This window comes from Poecilia mexicana, unplaced genomic scaffold (genome assembly GCF_051168715.1).
Source record: "Poecilia mexicana isolate PSO_F unplaced genomic scaffold, ASM5116871v1 scaffold_22, whole genome shotgun sequence".
Taxonomy (NCBI): Eukaryota; Metazoa; Chordata; class Actinopteri; order Cyprinodontiformes; family Poeciliidae; genus Poecilia; species Poecilia mexicana.
In genome coordinates this window covers 5512745-5530759 of record NW_028263391.1, presented here as the reverse complement: position 1 = coordinate 5530759, position 18015 = coordinate 5512745, and the positions used below count along the sequence as shown (strand labels likewise).

At 38.6% G+C, this 18015-nt stretch overlaps 1 protein-coding gene across 1 annotated transcript; it reads left to right on the top strand.

Moving 5' to 3' along the window:
• Nucleotides 1–2129: 2129 nt before the first annotated feature.
• On the top strand, nucleotides 2130–16933 carry rbm25a (RNA binding motif protein 25a). Its single transcript, XM_014994854.2, has 18 exons — nucleotides 2130–2302; nucleotides 2579–2695; nucleotides 3428–3477; nucleotides 3571–3741; nucleotides 3986–4043; nucleotides 4311–4471; nucleotides 4558–4752; nucleotides 4839–4919; nucleotides 9472–9722; nucleotides 10602–10713; nucleotides 10813–10902; nucleotides 11006–11079; nucleotides 11182–11332; nucleotides 12799–13342; nucleotides 14389–14696; nucleotides 14793–14891; nucleotides 15025–15072; nucleotides 16426–16933. The coding sequence occupies exons 2-18, from the start codon at nucleotides 2590–2592 to the stop codon at nucleotides 16516–16518; spliced, it is 2592 nt and encodes an 863-aa protein (XP_014850340.2). The 5' UTR covers nucleotides 2130–2302; nucleotides 2579–2589; the 3' UTR covers nucleotides 16519–16933.
• The last annotated feature ends 1082 nt before the right edge of the window (nucleotides 16934–18015 follow it).

Sequence of the window (18015 nt, the reverse complement as noted above, 5' to 3'; positions counted from 1 at the left end):
AAGATCTTTTAAATCAGAGGGTTAATCAAGATGTTCTTATAGTTGCAATGTTTGGTTGACACTTAAGCAGGAATTTCACAGGGGCACCAAAAGAAAAACCCAGTACATGTGCAGCAACAAAATCTGGAAAGGTAAGATCTGGGAAAGCACATAATGAGCACAGGACTTTATGGAAATTATTCAAACAACAACAAAATCTATTTTTATTCAAATCTTAGTGTCTGTAAAACAGTTATTCTGTTTCCTTTTTTTTCTACAGCCAATGACATCCCAGGCCCTGATTTGTGCAGACCTACTTGAACTTGAATCTGACATTTCCCTTGAATGACTCAGCATGCTGACCTGTTCTTTGGCAGTTTGCAGCTTGCAGAACTTAAACAGAACCGCGTGGCATTGAAGAACCGCACAAAGTGCTCGTTTCCTGCCCCACATGCCGGCTGGTACCAAGATGAGACAGGCGACAGCGAGAAAACCCATTTTAATCATACACTAAAAACCAGGTAAGATATTTGGCGCCCCCAAGTGTCTGAAAATGGGTATTTTTTTCTAACCCACGATGGTATTTTTCGCCCCCAGTCGGTTGTGTCAGGATAAAACTTAAAATGTTGGCCGCGATAATGACCTTAACTTCAATTACAGCTTTTGACCGAGACACTTCCAACCCAGGTTCAGAACTGAAGACGCCTTTTTGGGTGTAAGACGAGAGAAGAGGCTCAGTTGCCATGTCAAGGGATGAAGTCCAACATGCAGTCTGAAGAGAGACTTTTAACAAACCTGCAAATGTTTGTTAAAACTTAACTTTGAATGCACTCAGTTTCGAGAGCTTATTGATTTTTGTGTGTGCTTGTGTTACTGTTTGCCAGGGGTTGAGATTGCTTTACATTTTAGTATTTTGTTACTCGTTAAATGCAGTTACAGATATGAAAATGTTTGTTTAGTTGTGGTCGCAAATCTGGACTTTTCTTCCATCTTAACTGAGTGTGTATTGCTAATGTAGATTTATTTCCGGACCTTTGAGCATTCTGTAAAAGACATAACAAGAGTTCATGGGTTTTATTACACTAAGATGCAGAATTGTAAAATCAAAGACAAAAAAGGATGAATCAATGGACCAATAAATCAAACAATCAATAAACTTTTGGATATGTGATAGTTCAGCTATCCTTGCATGGTAACTAACCCCTGGTAAACATGTAAAACTTCAACATAAATGTTGGATTAGACTCTGGCCTTGGAAATGGGAGTAATCACAAAGAGATACAGGAAGGAAGTAATATGATAAGTCAAGATTTTGAAAAGTTATGGCTATAAAATGCCTCTTTTTTGTCATATACTTAAAGTCTTTATAATATCCAGTAATTGTTGCACTTTTCTTCTCTCACTAGAAAGATAAATTTGACTGAGGTCGTGGAAAACAAAAAGAGCACCAACCATTACTTTTATTAATCTACCGTGGTTTAAAAGCTACACTAAGACTCATTCTCTTTTGTACTTGTACAGTCTCTTCTCCAGAGCAAAACATATTATCCCAGACTCTCTTGCCACTGGCCAGTTTTTAGAATGTGAAAAAAACAAAAAACAAAAGCAAAGAAGAATACCAGTAGTACGAGAAAATTATGCCACAATCTATTGGACTTTACAGTAAAATACAGTATTTAGATTCTACAGCATCGGTATTCAACATTTTTCAGCCCGGACCCCAAACTGAATAAGTACTCCTCCCACAGTTAGCAAGCTAGGATGCTAACTGTATACTAGCTTGCTAGAATGTGGTTGCAGTCAATTAACTGTTGAGGAATAAATTGTGAATAATTCCACAATTTAAGAAAAAAAAAGTTTGAAATTACTATTTAATTTAACAGTCTTTTTTTTTGCTGAAGTTCAATGCATTATGCTTAAAATTACAAGCAAGTGTTAGAAATAACATTGTTATATGCATTACATTGTATTATTTTATTAAAAAGATTAATAAACGTATATTTTTATATTTTAAATAAAAGACTTGAGAATTGTATATGTTTTGTTTTAAGGTTTGTGGCGAACAAATTTAGCCTTTACATATTTTCCTTACAGGCTTGCATACAACCTGAAAGACAGCGCGGAGGGCAAAAAAACCTTTGACGTGCAGCTATCCCATGATTCCTTTCCCAGTTTTCCCTCAACCATAGGGGTTTCCTTTAGCCCACCGGTCTCTAGTATAATATTCGCTTTTAGCTGTGTGTCCCCCTGTCTGTAGTTGTTTCGGGGGCCTTTTGTGTGCGGTTAAGCCATAAAACTGGAGGCCGCTTTCTTTTTTTTGCTGGTGAGTAAATCAGTTCATGAGCGCCGCAGCTGCTAACTGAACTAGCATGGGGCTACAGAGTTAGCTGCTTTTAGCTAATTTAGCTAGTTTACGTAGCGGAGTATTTCACATGAGCGCGTTCACAACCTGCCAAATATGTTGCTACTACAGCACTCTGTTGTATTGTTTTTACTCTATTATTACGGCTGCTAATGTAGCTACTCGTTCAACCTATTTGGGAAACAGTAAACAGTGTCCTCTTTGTCACTAATACAGCATTTTTCTTCTTGGCTCCAGGTTTTTTCAGGATGTCTTACTCTCCTCCAATCAACCGCCCTCCGATTGGCATCCCACAGCTGCCCCCTGGCATTCCCCCTCCTCAGTATGCGGGCTTTGCTCCTCCGGTTCCTCCAGGTACTAAGTTGATTATCTGACAGATGTGTTATTTACATTAACAAGACATATGCATGAGAAATGGATAGAAACACAGAAGCAAAGTTTATCAGAATGTAAACACGGTAAAGTAGTTTCACATTAGTTCATAAGTAATTAAAGGCACATTAATAATAATTCAGAATATTGCTGAAGCATTAATGAACTTTATGACTTTTTGGCCAGTATTAAAAACACTGAAGATTGTGGTTGTAATGTGAAAAAAAAATTTAAGGCCTCTTTCAAAAGTCAAGACTATTTTAACCAGGTATTGTATGAATTTGATATCATACCTTCAGCATCTCACAACAATTTGATTTCTGATCAACTTTGTGTGTTGTAGACTTCGATGAACATCCAGACTGTGTCTTATTTTGATGTGACAATGTTTCCCCAAGAAAACTAGCTAAGCCCGGTGGATGGGCGTTGGGCCAGTAATTCATTCAGCAGACTGCTGTGTTTTTGAGTTAAAAAATGTTTAAAGTTGACAGAAAATTTGAAAATTTCACTTGATAATTATAAGTTATTGGAAGATTAATACTTGAATACCAACTATAAAGTCTTAAAAATTTCAAACATTTAAAAAATAAAAAAATAAGCAATACTTAGCCTGGTGGGGACCCAAGTAAAGGCCCGCCAGGCTTATAATACACTGTGGGAAACCCTGTGTGAATTAGCAGCTAGGCTTAACTTCATTTTCATCCTCGTTTTCAGGGACTCCCATGATCCCAGTTCACATGGGCGTAATGGCGCCTGCACCCACAGTGAGTAAAAAAAAGACCCCACTAACCATATATATACTTTTTATGTTAATATTACTTTATATTTATGACCTAAAATGTGCGCTGGCTGTCCAGGTGCTGGTCCCGACCACAGTCACCATTGCACAGAAGCCGGTCACCACGAAGAAGGACCCAGTCCTCATCCGAGCCAAGGACGCAGACGAGGGCGTGGGCCCCACCACCACCGTGTTTGTGGGGAACATCTCTGAGAAAGCGTCTGACATGTTGGTCAGGCAGCTTCTAGCAGTGAGTTCTCCACACGCCGCTGATCTGTCAGAATTAAACTGACGTCTGTTTTCTTTAACATTGTTCCAGAAAAGGATAAATTCGTACCTTTTAACTCAAATACATCCTCAAAGTTCAAGATGTTATGACATTGATGTCCATGACGGCTGCTGGCTGGGATTGTTCATCCGGTGGAAAAGTTGCTGATAAATAAATAGGTTTTATCAATGAATTAAAACACATTTTTCGTTCTTCATCAAAACAGAAATGCGGTATCGTTCTGAGCTGGAAAAGGGTCCAAGGTGCCTCTGGGAAACTTCAAGGTAATATAAAGATAACCTTACTTTTAATTTCTCCTTTGTTAACATATATTATGCTGCCCAGTCCTGAGACCTATTACTGTTAAAATAGTTTAGTAATATTCGTGTTCATACTGTCATTGTCGTTAAATTCTCTCTTTTCTTTGACGCTTTTAAAATAAGAAAAACAAGTTTTGGTTGTTTTATGCAGTCCAAAAATAACAACGGACTTTTTTTTTCTCATATATAATAATTAATAATTAATCCTTTCTACCCCTTGACGTGTGGAAGCCTTTGGATTCTGTGAATATAAGGAGCCTGAATCCACGCTCCGAGCTCTCAGGCTTCTGCATGAGCTGCTCTTAGGCGACAAGAAGCTGCTGGTCAAGGTGGACGCTAAAACCAAGGCTCAGCTGGACGAGTGGAAGGCAAAGAAGAGGAGCGCCAACGGGGTAACAGACGGTGAAGCGACCGCTTGCTCGGATTTGATCCTTTTCGAAAGTATTTTTAAAAAGTTTTCTCTGGCTTTGACACCCAGGGAACCACAGACGGGTCAAAAAACGACACGCAGGACGAGGAGGAGGTTCTCGATGAAGAAACCGTGCGTCGGGACCAGGTTGTGAAGGGGGCGATCGACGTCCTCATCCGAGAGTACTCGAGCGAGCTCAACGCTCCCTCGCAAGACTCCGACGGTCAGCCTCGCAACAAAAAGCGCAAGGAGAAGAAAGAGGAGGTAGTCAGATCATGAACTCTTTGTTTTGGTCATGAAATCTTCCATACCTGGTTCTGTTTCCAAATCCGTCTTTACCTCTTTCTAAGGACATCAACGCCATGGAGTTGGAGGACGACAAGAGAGACCTCATATCCAGAGAGATCAGCAAATTCAGAGACACACACAAGGTAACGCACCAACCTGCCTCTGTTGCTGTGTACATAAGAAGAAAACTTATGTTTGTACTTCGAAATCCCTCCACTGGAAGTGGATTCACACTCGATAAACAATCTGTTAGGCTTATGCTAGCTTATGGACGCCGTGTTTAAATTCCAAATAAACCTAATCTATTGATTAAACCCCACCAATATGGTAGAGTTCATTTGGTGAAAATGAATCTCACTGTGTCAGCTTTGGAAAAGGTTGCGCAGCTAGGACGCGGGTAAGCTCTCTCATTTCTTAACGTTGGGGTAAATTGCTCTATTTAAGCTGGAGAAGTAGTTTTATTTAATTCGATAACGTGTCGCACCGTGTCACGTTTAAAACTAGCGAGCAGCTCAGTGAACCTCTGCACGTCCCGACATCCATGAATCTGTGTTTGTGTACACAGAGTTTAACCACTGCAGCCTTTTAAACTGCAGCTAACAGCATCGTTAAAGCAGGGAGCGCCTCTCCACAGCACTCTGTGGTCTGAAGACATAGAAGGCATGTTGCATTTCTTTTTCTCTCTTTTACTCTTTCTTTGTCGCTATGCGTCGAGATGCTATCAAAGTTAAAAAAGGAGAAAATATTTAAAAAATACTTTCCGTTAGTCGAGAGATGCATTTTTAAAATGAACCGAAGACTACAATAGCTTCACCATCCTGTAGTGGATGGGTGGATCATGTAACTGTAGCAGGTTACTTAATTATATTCGTGTAATAAAAATGACGTCAGTCTAATTAAATAGAATGTATTGTTTATCTCTCTAAAATGAATCTAAAATTTCTCTTAAATTGAGCTTAAATTGCTAACTTCATACAAATGAATAAGAAAATGTGTACATTAACTCTTCAGCTGGAAATCGAAAATATTGAGCTGAGTCGCTTCAGGAATCAATAACAAACCTACTATTAACTCATGTCTTTCAGTTCATATTTATTCGCAATAAATGTAATTTCAAAGGCACTTTGCACAACAAGCAGATCCAGTCTGTTCAGTTCAATCTGATAGTCCGATTCAAAGACGATGACATGCATTACAATTCAATTCAGGTTATAAAACAACAGTCAGAGGTGTTTTTTTTAGGGAATTAGTTATAATTTTTACTATTAAAATGTTGATTGTAGCATTTTTTGCGAATCAGCAGGTCAGAGCTTTGCAAAATCTCCAAATCGCCACAAAGTCTGTGATCGCTGCATCTCTAGAAATGATATATATTTATTTTTTGTTAAGCTTATGGTAGCTTAAAAAAAAAGAAATTGCATCCAAAGGGAGGTCAAACCAGTTTCAGACACTCACATTGATTTTCAAAAGAGCGGCCTGCAGAATAGCACATTAAAGCTGGTATTTAAAAGCAGGCCGAGTTGGACGCATTGATATGACCTTAAATAGAGTTCAGATCAGGATGTCCGTCCTGTCCCGACATCCTGGCTTTTATCTTCTGTGTCATTTGCATCAGTTGATACATTAACAATATGAAATCATGAAGGTCATTTGTGTTAAGTAGCATTGTGTTGGTCTATCTATAACATAAACATCTAACGGATAGACGATAACATGTAGCAACCACATTTCTTTTCCCTTATACTCTGTTCATGTTTACTTTATATGGCCTGTCAGATCCAAATTTCAAGCAATTCTTTAAGAAAATTATCATAAGCTTTTATAAAATCTGAATTTGAACTCTGGATCTGCCTGACTTGCTATTTTTAAAACTGGATTGGTGAGACCTTCAGGTACGATGGCTTCCCTACTTCTTTCTTGTGTCAAACAATGAATTTAAAGGAGATGATTTTGACATTTCTGTCACAGCAAACTTTCACAGCTATTTTGAATATTCTGACTTTATGATTGACCTGCTTTTCCTCCAATATCAGGATTTCTCCCAGTATTATAAGCCTGGCGGGCCACCATGCTTTACTTGCGCCCCCCGCCAGGCTTAGCATTGCTTATTTATTTAAGTCTTTTTAAAATGTTTGCATGTTTTTAGATTTTATAGTTGATGTTCAGGTATTAATCTTCCAATAACACATAATTATCAAGTGATTTTTTCAAATTTCCTGTCAACTTAAACATTTTTTTACCCAAAAACGCGACGACGGGCCGCTGGACGAATGACACCCCAACCACTGGGCTTAGCAAGTTTTCTGGGGGAAACCTTGCATATGCAGTGTGTGTAGGTCATCTCCTGCAAGCTGCAAAACTGTAGCTCAAGAACAAAATGTCACTTTCTTTGATTCTAGCGAGAAGCAAGAGTTTACGTCTTATTTTGTGCAAAGACTTTTGATCATTTGTGCAAAATGTAAGTATTATTATTAGTGGAGCACCGCTAAATTGAACCTGAGTTCCTTAATTTTTGGCGATTGGATGATACAGACATGTGAAACTGATTTGATCTCCTCTGCAAATGTAAACAATAAATAAATAATCACTGCCCACCAGGTCATGTTTACACGTGTTTGGTTAACAATCGTCGCTCCAGCTGTTGCCAACTTAGCAACTTTGTTGCCATATTTACCAACTTATCAGACAAATAAAATAAAAATAAAAAATCAGTATTGGCCAAAATTGTAATCGGCAGGTCAGGCTTTTTTATTTTTAAATCCCAGAAGACTGCACCTCTACTGATTATGTAAACTTGGGAAAAAATAGTAGTCCTAAAATAAGCCTCAGTCCTCTACACTGCAGTGAGGCAAATATCTCTTACACATGCTTTCCTGTATTTCACATAACCATGACAGAAAAAAAAACACATCGGTACTGATTATGTAATTTATTTAAAACTGGGCCGTTTGCCATGTAAAGCTGTGACTTATATTAATCCACTTGGCACCCGTAGGTAATGTCAGAGCAGTCCATTACGTAGCAGCGATGTTAAGTATGCTATGGGTTCAACGCTGACTTGGCAGCTTCTCTGACTCTAAAAGCTTTGTAGGCAAAAAGCCCATTGAGTATAAAATCTCCTTCCTCAATAACACAACGCAGACTGTCCTAAGTCTTAGTGTTTGTCCTTCTGTCTTTTTGCTGTTTGTCTGATAAAACCAACGTCAATCATGTTTTAATTTTTGTTCTTTTTAAAAAAAAACTAGCAGTTTGTCCATTTGTATGACTGCACATTGATTTGGGGGGAAAATAGTAGGCGGATATGAATTTGACCAATAAGTTTTTAGCTCACAGCCGAGTTGTTATTGAAATAGCCTCTTATTACATCAGAGCATAATCGCAGATATCCTCTGCTCACTGCCCTGTTACGTACTCCGCCTGGTGAAAGCGTTCATGCTGCTTGAGCTTTTTAATGTCGTTCTGTGACGTCATAGAACTTGCTTTTTATTGGGGTTTTATGTAATAGACTAACACAAAGCAGTTTATCACATCGGCAGAGGAAAAATGTTGCATTGATACTCAGAGGCAACATTTCAACGTGGTTCCCCAGGAGTCCTGGGGTTAATAAAGTACAGTTGATGGTTTAACCTGAACTGAGATGAAACGATTAAACCGATTAATTGCGACGACTCGATTATTGAAACAATCGTCGACTAATTTAGTAATCAGTTAATCGTTAATTGGAAAAGTTGATTAAAAAAGGACAATTTTCGGTAAGAACAACGTAGTCCGAGCGGTAACTGAGTCAAAACTGTACAAAAACTATGTACATTTTAGAAATAAAAAAAAAAAAATCTTTGTCTTTACATTGTGTCAGTTTTAGCATCACCTGGTTCAAATTATGGAAAAAAATTAATAAATCTCCTATTAAGGACATTTTGCTATCCAATTATTAATTGGTTCATTCAGAAAGTAATTAACAGATCAACCCTGTGGTTTATTGATATTAAGTGGACTAGAAAGGTTAATTGCTTCTAAGAATATATATATTTTTCATTGAAGATAAAACAAATTTTTTTGTCTGTAAATATTTTCTGCCCACAATTCCTCAAGTTCCAAAAACCAGATTAGCTCCTCACTGTATTGATGTCAGAAAGGTCTTCATGTGTTGGTGTTATAAGGATTGTTTTTGCTGTAGATGCGTCGTTTGCTACAAATCATCGAGCGAACGCTTCTGTTGTTGCATTTCAGGCAATAAAATGTTTTATTTTCTTATTTGATGAAGGAATTGGGCTATGTGCATCTTTAATGTATTTCCAATATTTGTGTAATGAACGACTTCTGCAGAAGGCACCAATTTTTGTTATCTGATTAGTTATCAGAATAATCGATATATTGATTGATAACTAGAAGAATCGTTAGTTGCAGCCCTAAATTTAAATCCGTCAAACCTGCCGTAGCGTTGGACCGCTACAAGGCTAGGAAGATTTCCTGACTCGAGTCGGAGCGGCCATCTTGTCCAAGAATGTCAGTCCTGGTAGGATGTCAACATCCCCAACACAGGCAGTCTGAGCTGCTGTCTTCAGCATCATGTGGTGATTGTGTGTGGTTTCTTTTTAGTGTGTGTGTGTGTCAGTGCAATAATTTTTCTGATATTTAATGTCCTTTGACAAATGTTCTACTTTTTTTTTTCTTTCTCCCGTCGGGCTGCTGCAGAAACTGGAAGAGGAAAAAGGGAAGAAAGACAAGGAACGACTGGAGCTCGAGAAGGAGCGGAGGGAGAGGGACAAGGAGCGCGAGCGCGAGAGGGAGCGGCGCGACCGAGAGAAGGAGAAGGAGAGGGAGAGAGAGCGGGAACGGGACAAGGAGCGGGAACGAGAGCGAGAGCGGGAGAGGGACCGAGAGCGGGAGCGGACGAAAGAGCGTGAGAGGAGTCGAGATGTCAGCGAAGCGCGCAGCAGGTCGAGGTCTGTGCAGCTGACGCTTCGACGGTGTGAGAGTTGTTGGGAGTAAAAACCACATTATTGAACAGCTGAAAGGGATTTAAACGTCAGTCCATTCACAATCTAGCTCCTGGTGGAGCAGTGTGAAACACCAAGTTGAGTCAAGTTTCAACCATCTGGCTGCCGACCTTTTTGTGAATCGTGGGGCCGATGGTTGAAACTTGGAACATAGTTGGATGTTCCTACAGGGAGATGATCCCAAACACTCGTCAGAATTGGGCTTTAATGGACAAAGCAGGAGGTGAAATCGACCTGCTGGAAATGTGTGAACCGTACCTCAAATTCCAGCTCATTTTAGCAACAAATTTATTTCATTATACACAACTCTGTCAAGACAAGAAGTCAAGAAATCACCCAGGATTATGGCTGAAGCTAGTGGATCGCTGCACAAAGTTGCTAAGTTACATTTAACCAAATATTAATGGGGGGTTCATATAAATAAGTTTATATAAATATTTTTTCAGGGTCTAGATTTTAACCCATTAACTTTGATTATTTACTTATAGATTTTCACACTATTAATTGCTATTTCTTTTTTTTTTTTAATTTACACTTAAAAGTTACTGATGCTCCACCCAGGAGAAGGAATAATTCAAATTCAGTAACAAAGGCTTCAGATTCAATTACTAAAGCTTATTAAGAGTGCATGTTAATGTTTCACTGAAACTGTGTTTGTGCGGTAAGAAACAGGAAAATTGGGTGCCGCGGTAACGGGTAGCCTGTCTCAGAGAAACAAAACAAATAAATGTTTTTTGCTAATTTTTCTGATCTTAACGTCTGTGACTTCATGGTTTTGCCCTGGATTGACAATATTCTCTGAATATTCTGAAATCGCCTTCGCAGGGAGAGAAACAGGGAAGATAAAAAACGAGACCGTGACGAAGACGAGGAAGATGTCTACGAGCGGCGGAGACTTGAGAGGAGACTGAGAGACAAAGAGGCTGCTTACCAAGAAGTATGAATGCGACTTCTCTCTTTTTGTGTTGCATGTAAATGATAACCCACAGGAGGATGTGTTAATGTTAATCGTGTGTTTCTGTTTTTCCTTGTGAAGCGGCTCAAAAACTGGGAGATCCGAGAGAGGAAGAAGGCTCGCGAATACAACAAAGAAAATGAGAGGGAGGACGAAAGGCGGCGTGAAATGGTACACGTCACGCACTAAAAATAAATGGGGTTTTTTTGTCATCTTATTTGTGGTTTCATTGCATATTCTTTTATTTTTGTTTTACAACATTCTCAAAAATCAGATGAAAGAAGCCAAAAGACTGAAAGAGTTCCTCGAGGATTATGACGACGACAGGGACGATCCGAAGTACTACAGGTTCGACCATCCGAACTCGCGCTTTGACATGCTGTGTTTCTGCTCTGCTGTCAGAAACAGAACAACAAGCGACGATGATCTCTTTGTTTCTCTCGTCCTCAGAGGCAGCGCTTTGCAGAAGCGACTGCGTGACCGCGAAAAGGAAATAGAAATGGACGAGCGAGATCGAAAGAGGGAAAAGGAGGAGCTGGAAGAGATTAGACAAAGGCTGCTTGCCGAGGGTCACCCTGACCCAGATGCAGAGCTGCAGAGGGTAAACGATTCATTAACATAAAGTTTGACCTATTTTTCTCCTAAATTTAATGAAAATAGTTAAGTTTTACAAAGTAACAGCACTTTGTGTCCCACTCATTTCCAAATGGATGATCCTCCGTCATTCATTTGCTACTTTGTGCCACACTGGTTTGTGATTTACCTTGAAACATGCTCACTTTTTACACTTGATAACAAATCTTACTGATGTATGACAAATAGATTAAAGTGACATTTAAAAAACCCAACTAAATCATTACTCTTGAAGAAGAAAACACAACGCTGCATTTAGACAACTCAAGTTTACCATTGCTTCCTAATACGCATGTTGTACTGGAAATAAGGTGTTACTGAGTGTTAATTCATGCCACCGGTTATCTGTTCAAAAGCTGCATAAACATTATATTATAATCACTAAAGTAGTGTTTGTAATGCTTTTCATTCATCTAATTGTACAACAGAGTTTTAGGGCCAGGCTAGGAAAAAAAAATCCTTTACGAGTCATAATATTGGTCATAATATTACGAGAAAAAAAAGTTATATTCCAAGTGGAACAGTTGACAAAATCGTACAACAATGTTTCAACGATGTGAGAGGAGGCTGAGAGACAAAGAGGCGGCTTAAAAAGAAGTACGAATGCGACTTCTCTCTGACTTCCACTCAGAAGGATGTGCTGATTATGTGTTGTAATTCAACTTTTTCTTGAAAGAAAAAGTCACACAGCAATTAAGTCGAATTGACACAATAAATCAAAGTAATAAAATCATAATATTACCAGAATGAAGTTATAATATTAGGAGAATGAGGTAGCACTGCTGCACGAAAAATAAAAGTTTAAAATGAGGAATGTTGAACTTTTTGGGAAGTTACTTTGGTATCAGTTTTACAACTGAGGAGATGATTGATCTTTTAACATATAGGGATTAAATTATTATCAGTAGCAGGACTTTCGAATGACTGTGTAATTGACTCAGTCTATTTTGAAGAAAGGACTCATTCTTTTTTTTCTTTTTTTTGCATTAAACTGACTTTTTTTCTAGTCATTTTATGACTTTTTACCCCGGTAACATTGTGTTTCTGCTAACGTCATGACTTCATTCTCCTTGTATCATGACTTTGTTGTCAAGATTTAAAAAGTGTTTTTCTTAGTCTGGCCCTATTTCTCGGTTGTAAAATTGTAACAATTTTCTGCAGGTCGAAAATTGAAAAAGAATAAAAGTTAAGGATAAAACATTACATGATGATAGTTCAAAATCCATCAGCAATGTAGCAGTATGTGGATTAAATGGAAGAAAATGTTCTTCAGTCCCGATTGGACTTGACTTGGACTCGCCTCTCAGAATCTTGAGACTTAAATCGTTGTTTGGCATAAAAGACTTGAAGCCTAATTTTGACTTGCTGCTCAAAGACTTGAAACTGGATCTGGAGAAAACTCTCTTTGAATGTCTCTGCTTTGGGTTTCTGCAGATGGAGGAGGAAGCCGAGCGCAGGCGACAGCCTCCTCTGAACCTGGAACCCGAGGAGGAAGTAAGCCAGGAGAAAACTCACCGCGACCGCGAACTGGAGCAAGTTCGCGACCGCCATCACGACCGCGACCGCCACCACGAACGCGACCGCCACCACGAACGCGACCGCCACCACGAACGAGACCGCCACCACGAACGGGAGCGAGAGCGGGAGAAGAGAGCCTCCGAGAGACCCGTGGAGCCAAAGTCCCAACCCCCCCGGCAGGATTCGGACGAGGACGACGACAACAATGACGCGAATGCCAACGAAAGGCACGAGGATGACTTCCGCGACGCCGAAGATTCGCTAGAGGCCAAACCCCAACTCAAGCCCGTGATGAGACCGATCACCATTGCCCCATCAGTTTCTTCTGCTAGCGGGAATGCGACTCCAAACACTCCTGGGAACGATTCCCCCTGCGGCATAATCATTCCAGGAGAGAACACCCCCGACCTCCAGCCGCTAGAGGAACATCGGCCCAAGATCGGCCTCAGCCTCAAACTGGGTGAGTGAAACGGCAGACCGTAACAGAGTGTCCGCGCAGCCTTGAAAAGTCTTAAATTCATATGTCTAGAAATGAAGGCCTTAAAATTAGATTCAAAATTCACAGGTCTTAAAAGTTGTTCTGGCTGGACTGCTGGTTTTGGAAGTGTAGTTTTTTTCTTATCATGGGACTTTTCCTGCTGGCAAAAGTTTGAGTGGTTCACAGACATCTTTATCCCGTTTTGTGACTTGAGGCAGTTGAGGCCACCGCTAACTAGCTGCTAATATACCCTTGCTAGCTAGCTCGTTAGCTTTTCTGTGTCCATCATCGGTGTTTATTTATTGCCAGTTACCAACGTTGGTCTTCTTCACTCGCTCACATCAGTTGCTAACCCACTTGATGCTACATTCACATCAAAAAAGCTTTTATTTGAGAGATAAGACTTTCTTTTCTACATTTCTGTTGTGCTACAAGTCTTATATTTTGGTCATGATGATCTTAAAAAGGTCTTAAAATGTCTCAAATATTTTTTTAAATTACAGGTTGTAAATTTTGTCCCAGCAAGACTATTTAATTTTCAATGTGTAGTGTTTTTTTTTTTTTTTTTCCTTCTTATGGGATTTTTCTGGAAAAAGTTTCAGCCACATGCAGACGTCTTCACTGCATTCTGTGACTCGAGATGATTGAGGCTACTGCTAAGTAGCAGCTAAAGCCTTTGCTAGGTAGCTCGCTTTTCCGTGTCTGTTTTGGGTAAACGCAAATTTCCCACCAGTTGGCCGGACAATGTTTGTTTTTTCCAACCCACAATGCCAGAAACATTCTGTGCAAAAAAATAATGCTTCCAGTCACTATTACGATTTCTAGATTGCAATTTTTATCCCTATTAATAAAGACTGAATTGAATTAATACATATATGCAGACCAAAAGTTATAGTTTTTTTTTTGGTCTTAAATTGAATTCAATGTGGCTTTTAGTCTTAAATTTGACCTGCTAAACTCTGCCGTAAACACAAGGTGCCTGTTCCTGCAGCGTTCAGTCAGAGTAGATCCTCATTTTCCTCCTGCAGGAGCGACCAACAGCCCTAGTCAGCTCCACGCCGTGAAGAGAAAGAAGCTGGCGGCGGTGGACAGTGTCTTCAACAAGTTTGACGATGAGGAAGCGGACGAGCAGCCCCGCAAAAGGAAGCTGGTTCCCCTGGACTACGGTGACGATGACAAGAGTCTGGGACTCGACGGGGCAGAAATTTCCGCCGCCAAGGGCGGCAACATCAACACGGAGGAGAAGCGGAAGCACATCAAGAGCCTTATCGAGAAAATTCCCACTGCCAGGCCGGAGCTTTTCTCTTACCCACTGGACTGGACCATGGTCGATTCGGTAAAAATAACAGTTTTTTTTTTTTTTAAATACATACATAAATATTATAAATATTACCATTTATGAAGTTTTGGGATATTGTTGTGTGTTTTCTAGACTCTGATGGATCGCCGGATTAGACCGTGGATTAATAAGAAGATCATTGAATACATTGGGGAGGAGGAGCCCACCCTGGTTGATTTTGTCTGTTCTAAGGTTTGTATTTATTCACTGAAAAAACTGTGAACTAACATTTTTCCAGATTTCATTATCAGTTTGCTCTTTTTTTAGAAGATAAGTTTGTTTTTTATGCTTCTGTACTTCATTTGTTTTTCCATTTTACTTCCAGATAATGGCACACAGCACTCCCCAGGGGATCCTTGACGATGTGGCTATGGTATGTTGAAATGTTTCAATATTGTCTCAATTCCCCAGTATTATACCTTTTAAAGCTTTAAGTAAGTTAGATTAATAATTATCTACAAAAATATATGTAACAGAAAAAAAAATCCATATCCAATTCAGTGATTGATGGAGGACATTTCACTTTGTTTGCCTGTGGCTTTAGTTATTGGAGCCATCTGCCGCGAGACATTTTCTACAGTCTGCTCATAGTTATCCATTTGAAAAACTGGCTTTTATTACTACGAATAAATATAATATACCAGCAGAAGGTCACTTAGAGCTATAGAGGTTTGGCCAGGGATCATAATCTGTTATATTTCATAAGAGCCAGATGGTCCTAACATGGATCAGCAGCAGAATAAATGGAAACTGGCTGTACTACAAGGGTTTTAGAAAATAATATACAATTAATTAAAATATTTGTAAGATTTATCTACTTCTGTACACAATTCATAAGGAAGATAAATTGATCCAGCACACTTCAAGTACTTCATCACATAGACATGGAAGGAAGGTAGGAAGAGTTGAATATAAAAAGTGGTAAGATTGTTGATGATTTTATCATTTTAGACATCAATATTTAGTTGTTTTCTTTTTAGTTCCTGGCTGAGAACAGCTGCTTTAAAATGTTTCTTTCACCCACAGTTTATTACTGATTTAAATCAGGATTTTAAAGTGAACTTTTGGTTCTCAAATTTATCATGAGCAAATGTGTTTATAACCTAAAGAAGGAGCAATGAAACGGCTAGCTTGTTTAAGAAAATAAAAGTAACAGTTCAAAAATAGAAGTGGGTATTTATTGTGTCGTTTATCATGTATAGTGATTTATTGTTGTTACAGTAAATTCTAATCAGTGACATTTAAAAAACCCTAAAACTATTTTTATCCACAATTTGTTTAATAAAGCTGTATCAATGAATTTAAAAATGATTAAATCAATTTCCTGTGTGCAGTTTATATGATCGCTGCCATACAAGTCATATGTTACAAATGTTTCTCAAAATCAGTACTTGTTTGTTTGACTATCACTGCTGTGTTATGCAGTCATACAATCACATAAAAAAATACACATATTATCACTTTTATCGTTACTGCAACAGTACCACAGAATATAACATTTTAAGTTCGTATCGCCCAGCCCTTCTTCAAAATATATTTTGACAGATGGTATCATTTATCTGCTAACAAAGTGGTCTTTTAAAAGAAATCCTTCCTGCTGCGTGAGCGCTTTAATATTTCTGAATGTTGCAGAAATCTAGAAATGTGTCTCAGCAGGACTACCGGTTTCGTTTGGGTGACTCTTCAAGCTTTACTTGAATCTTCCCTCGGTCTCGTTTCGTTTCAGGTTCTCGACGAAGAAGCAGAAGTCTTCATAGTAAAAATGTGGAGGTTACTCATTTATGAAACAGAAGCCAAGAAGATTGGACTGGTGAAGTAAAAGACTATGAAACCCCCGAGCTTTCACTGCAGCTAGCTACAGTTTGTCCTCCGGTCGTCCAGACTGTAAATACGTGCTCATACTCCTCTCCATTCCACCTGCAGGGAGCTGCTACCTTGTATGTATGCGTGTCTGCGAGTGTACGTGTCTGTATGATAAGGTCCCAGTTTTTGAGCAGAGAGTTTGCACAAACCTCAAGCATGGTAAAACTTTGGTTTTATTGTTTTTCTTTGTTTTTTGTTTTGGCATTGTTAGAGAAAAAGGCAGATGCATTTCACTGCCTGCTCTCCAGGTTGTTGAACATTGTACATACTGCTTTGATTTGCTAGTGTTCTGTGAAAGCTCTGCCCTGACAGGTGAACTAATAAACGTGCTTTTTAAAAAAACAACACAAAATAAAGTTTAATTGTTTGGAGTTTGTTTTTGCTTTTATTTTGTTCCTAAAAGTTAGCCATCTTACTCACCTAAAATGGAGGTCGATTTGACGGGATCTATGGTCCTGCACTTGATGAGCTTAATAGGAATGAAAATCTGACATTTATAGAAAAATATTTTTCGCAAATTTGATGTTTTATGGTCAGTTGAACTTGTTTCTCGGCACATATAAAACTTGATGTGTTTTGATTTCACAAAAAACAACAGATATTTATCCAAAATCTGACACAGTTCCAGTTGGATGTCTATCCAGTCTTCGCAGGCATTCTGTTATTTTGGACTTTCATAAAGTCCTTGAATTGTTCTTTTTTTTTTCTCTCCAAGATTTAAGTACCACTCAGCAGCTGCTTTTAATTACAAAAACGAGAATACACATACAAGCTCAAACACATACAATCTAATATTTGGATAAATGTAAATTTTAGAGAAATTATACATCTTGTGACCTACAAGCAGTTGAATTTCTGGTACGGTCCTGGCTTTTAGGCCTCTTCCAGTAGGTTGAGATTGAGATAAATTGGGCTGTCAATGTGTTTCTTGAAAAACTAATGTACTGAATTCTACAAGTTCTGCTTAGGAAAGAGAAAATATCCAGAAGTATCCCGTCAGAAGATAGCTGTGATCTTTTTGGCAGCTTTAAAAAGTGTTTTTTTTTTCCCTGCAACAATGGAAATGTATCAAAAGTGGGGTTGCATTAGAGAACATTCTGAATAAATTCTAATGCCTGATTTTGGCATTAAAACTCTAGTTTAAAATGTGCTGTTTTAAACTAGAGAAAGAACGGTTCAGATGACTATTTGAAGCCCCAGACATTCACACCCATGAATGTAGATGAACTATTGACCAGGACTTATGAATTCACAAGTTTATTTAAAACGCTTTTTAAATAAATTAAAAAAAACATTTTTCATTGTAAAATTAATTAAATGAAAATATTAATAAATTAACTATGAATGTGTTTAACATTTTTAAAACCGTTAAGTTATTTGTAATTTTTTTTCAAAAACGTAAAGATACCATAAAAAACATTTTAAATAAATTTTATCGCTTTAAATTTCCTCT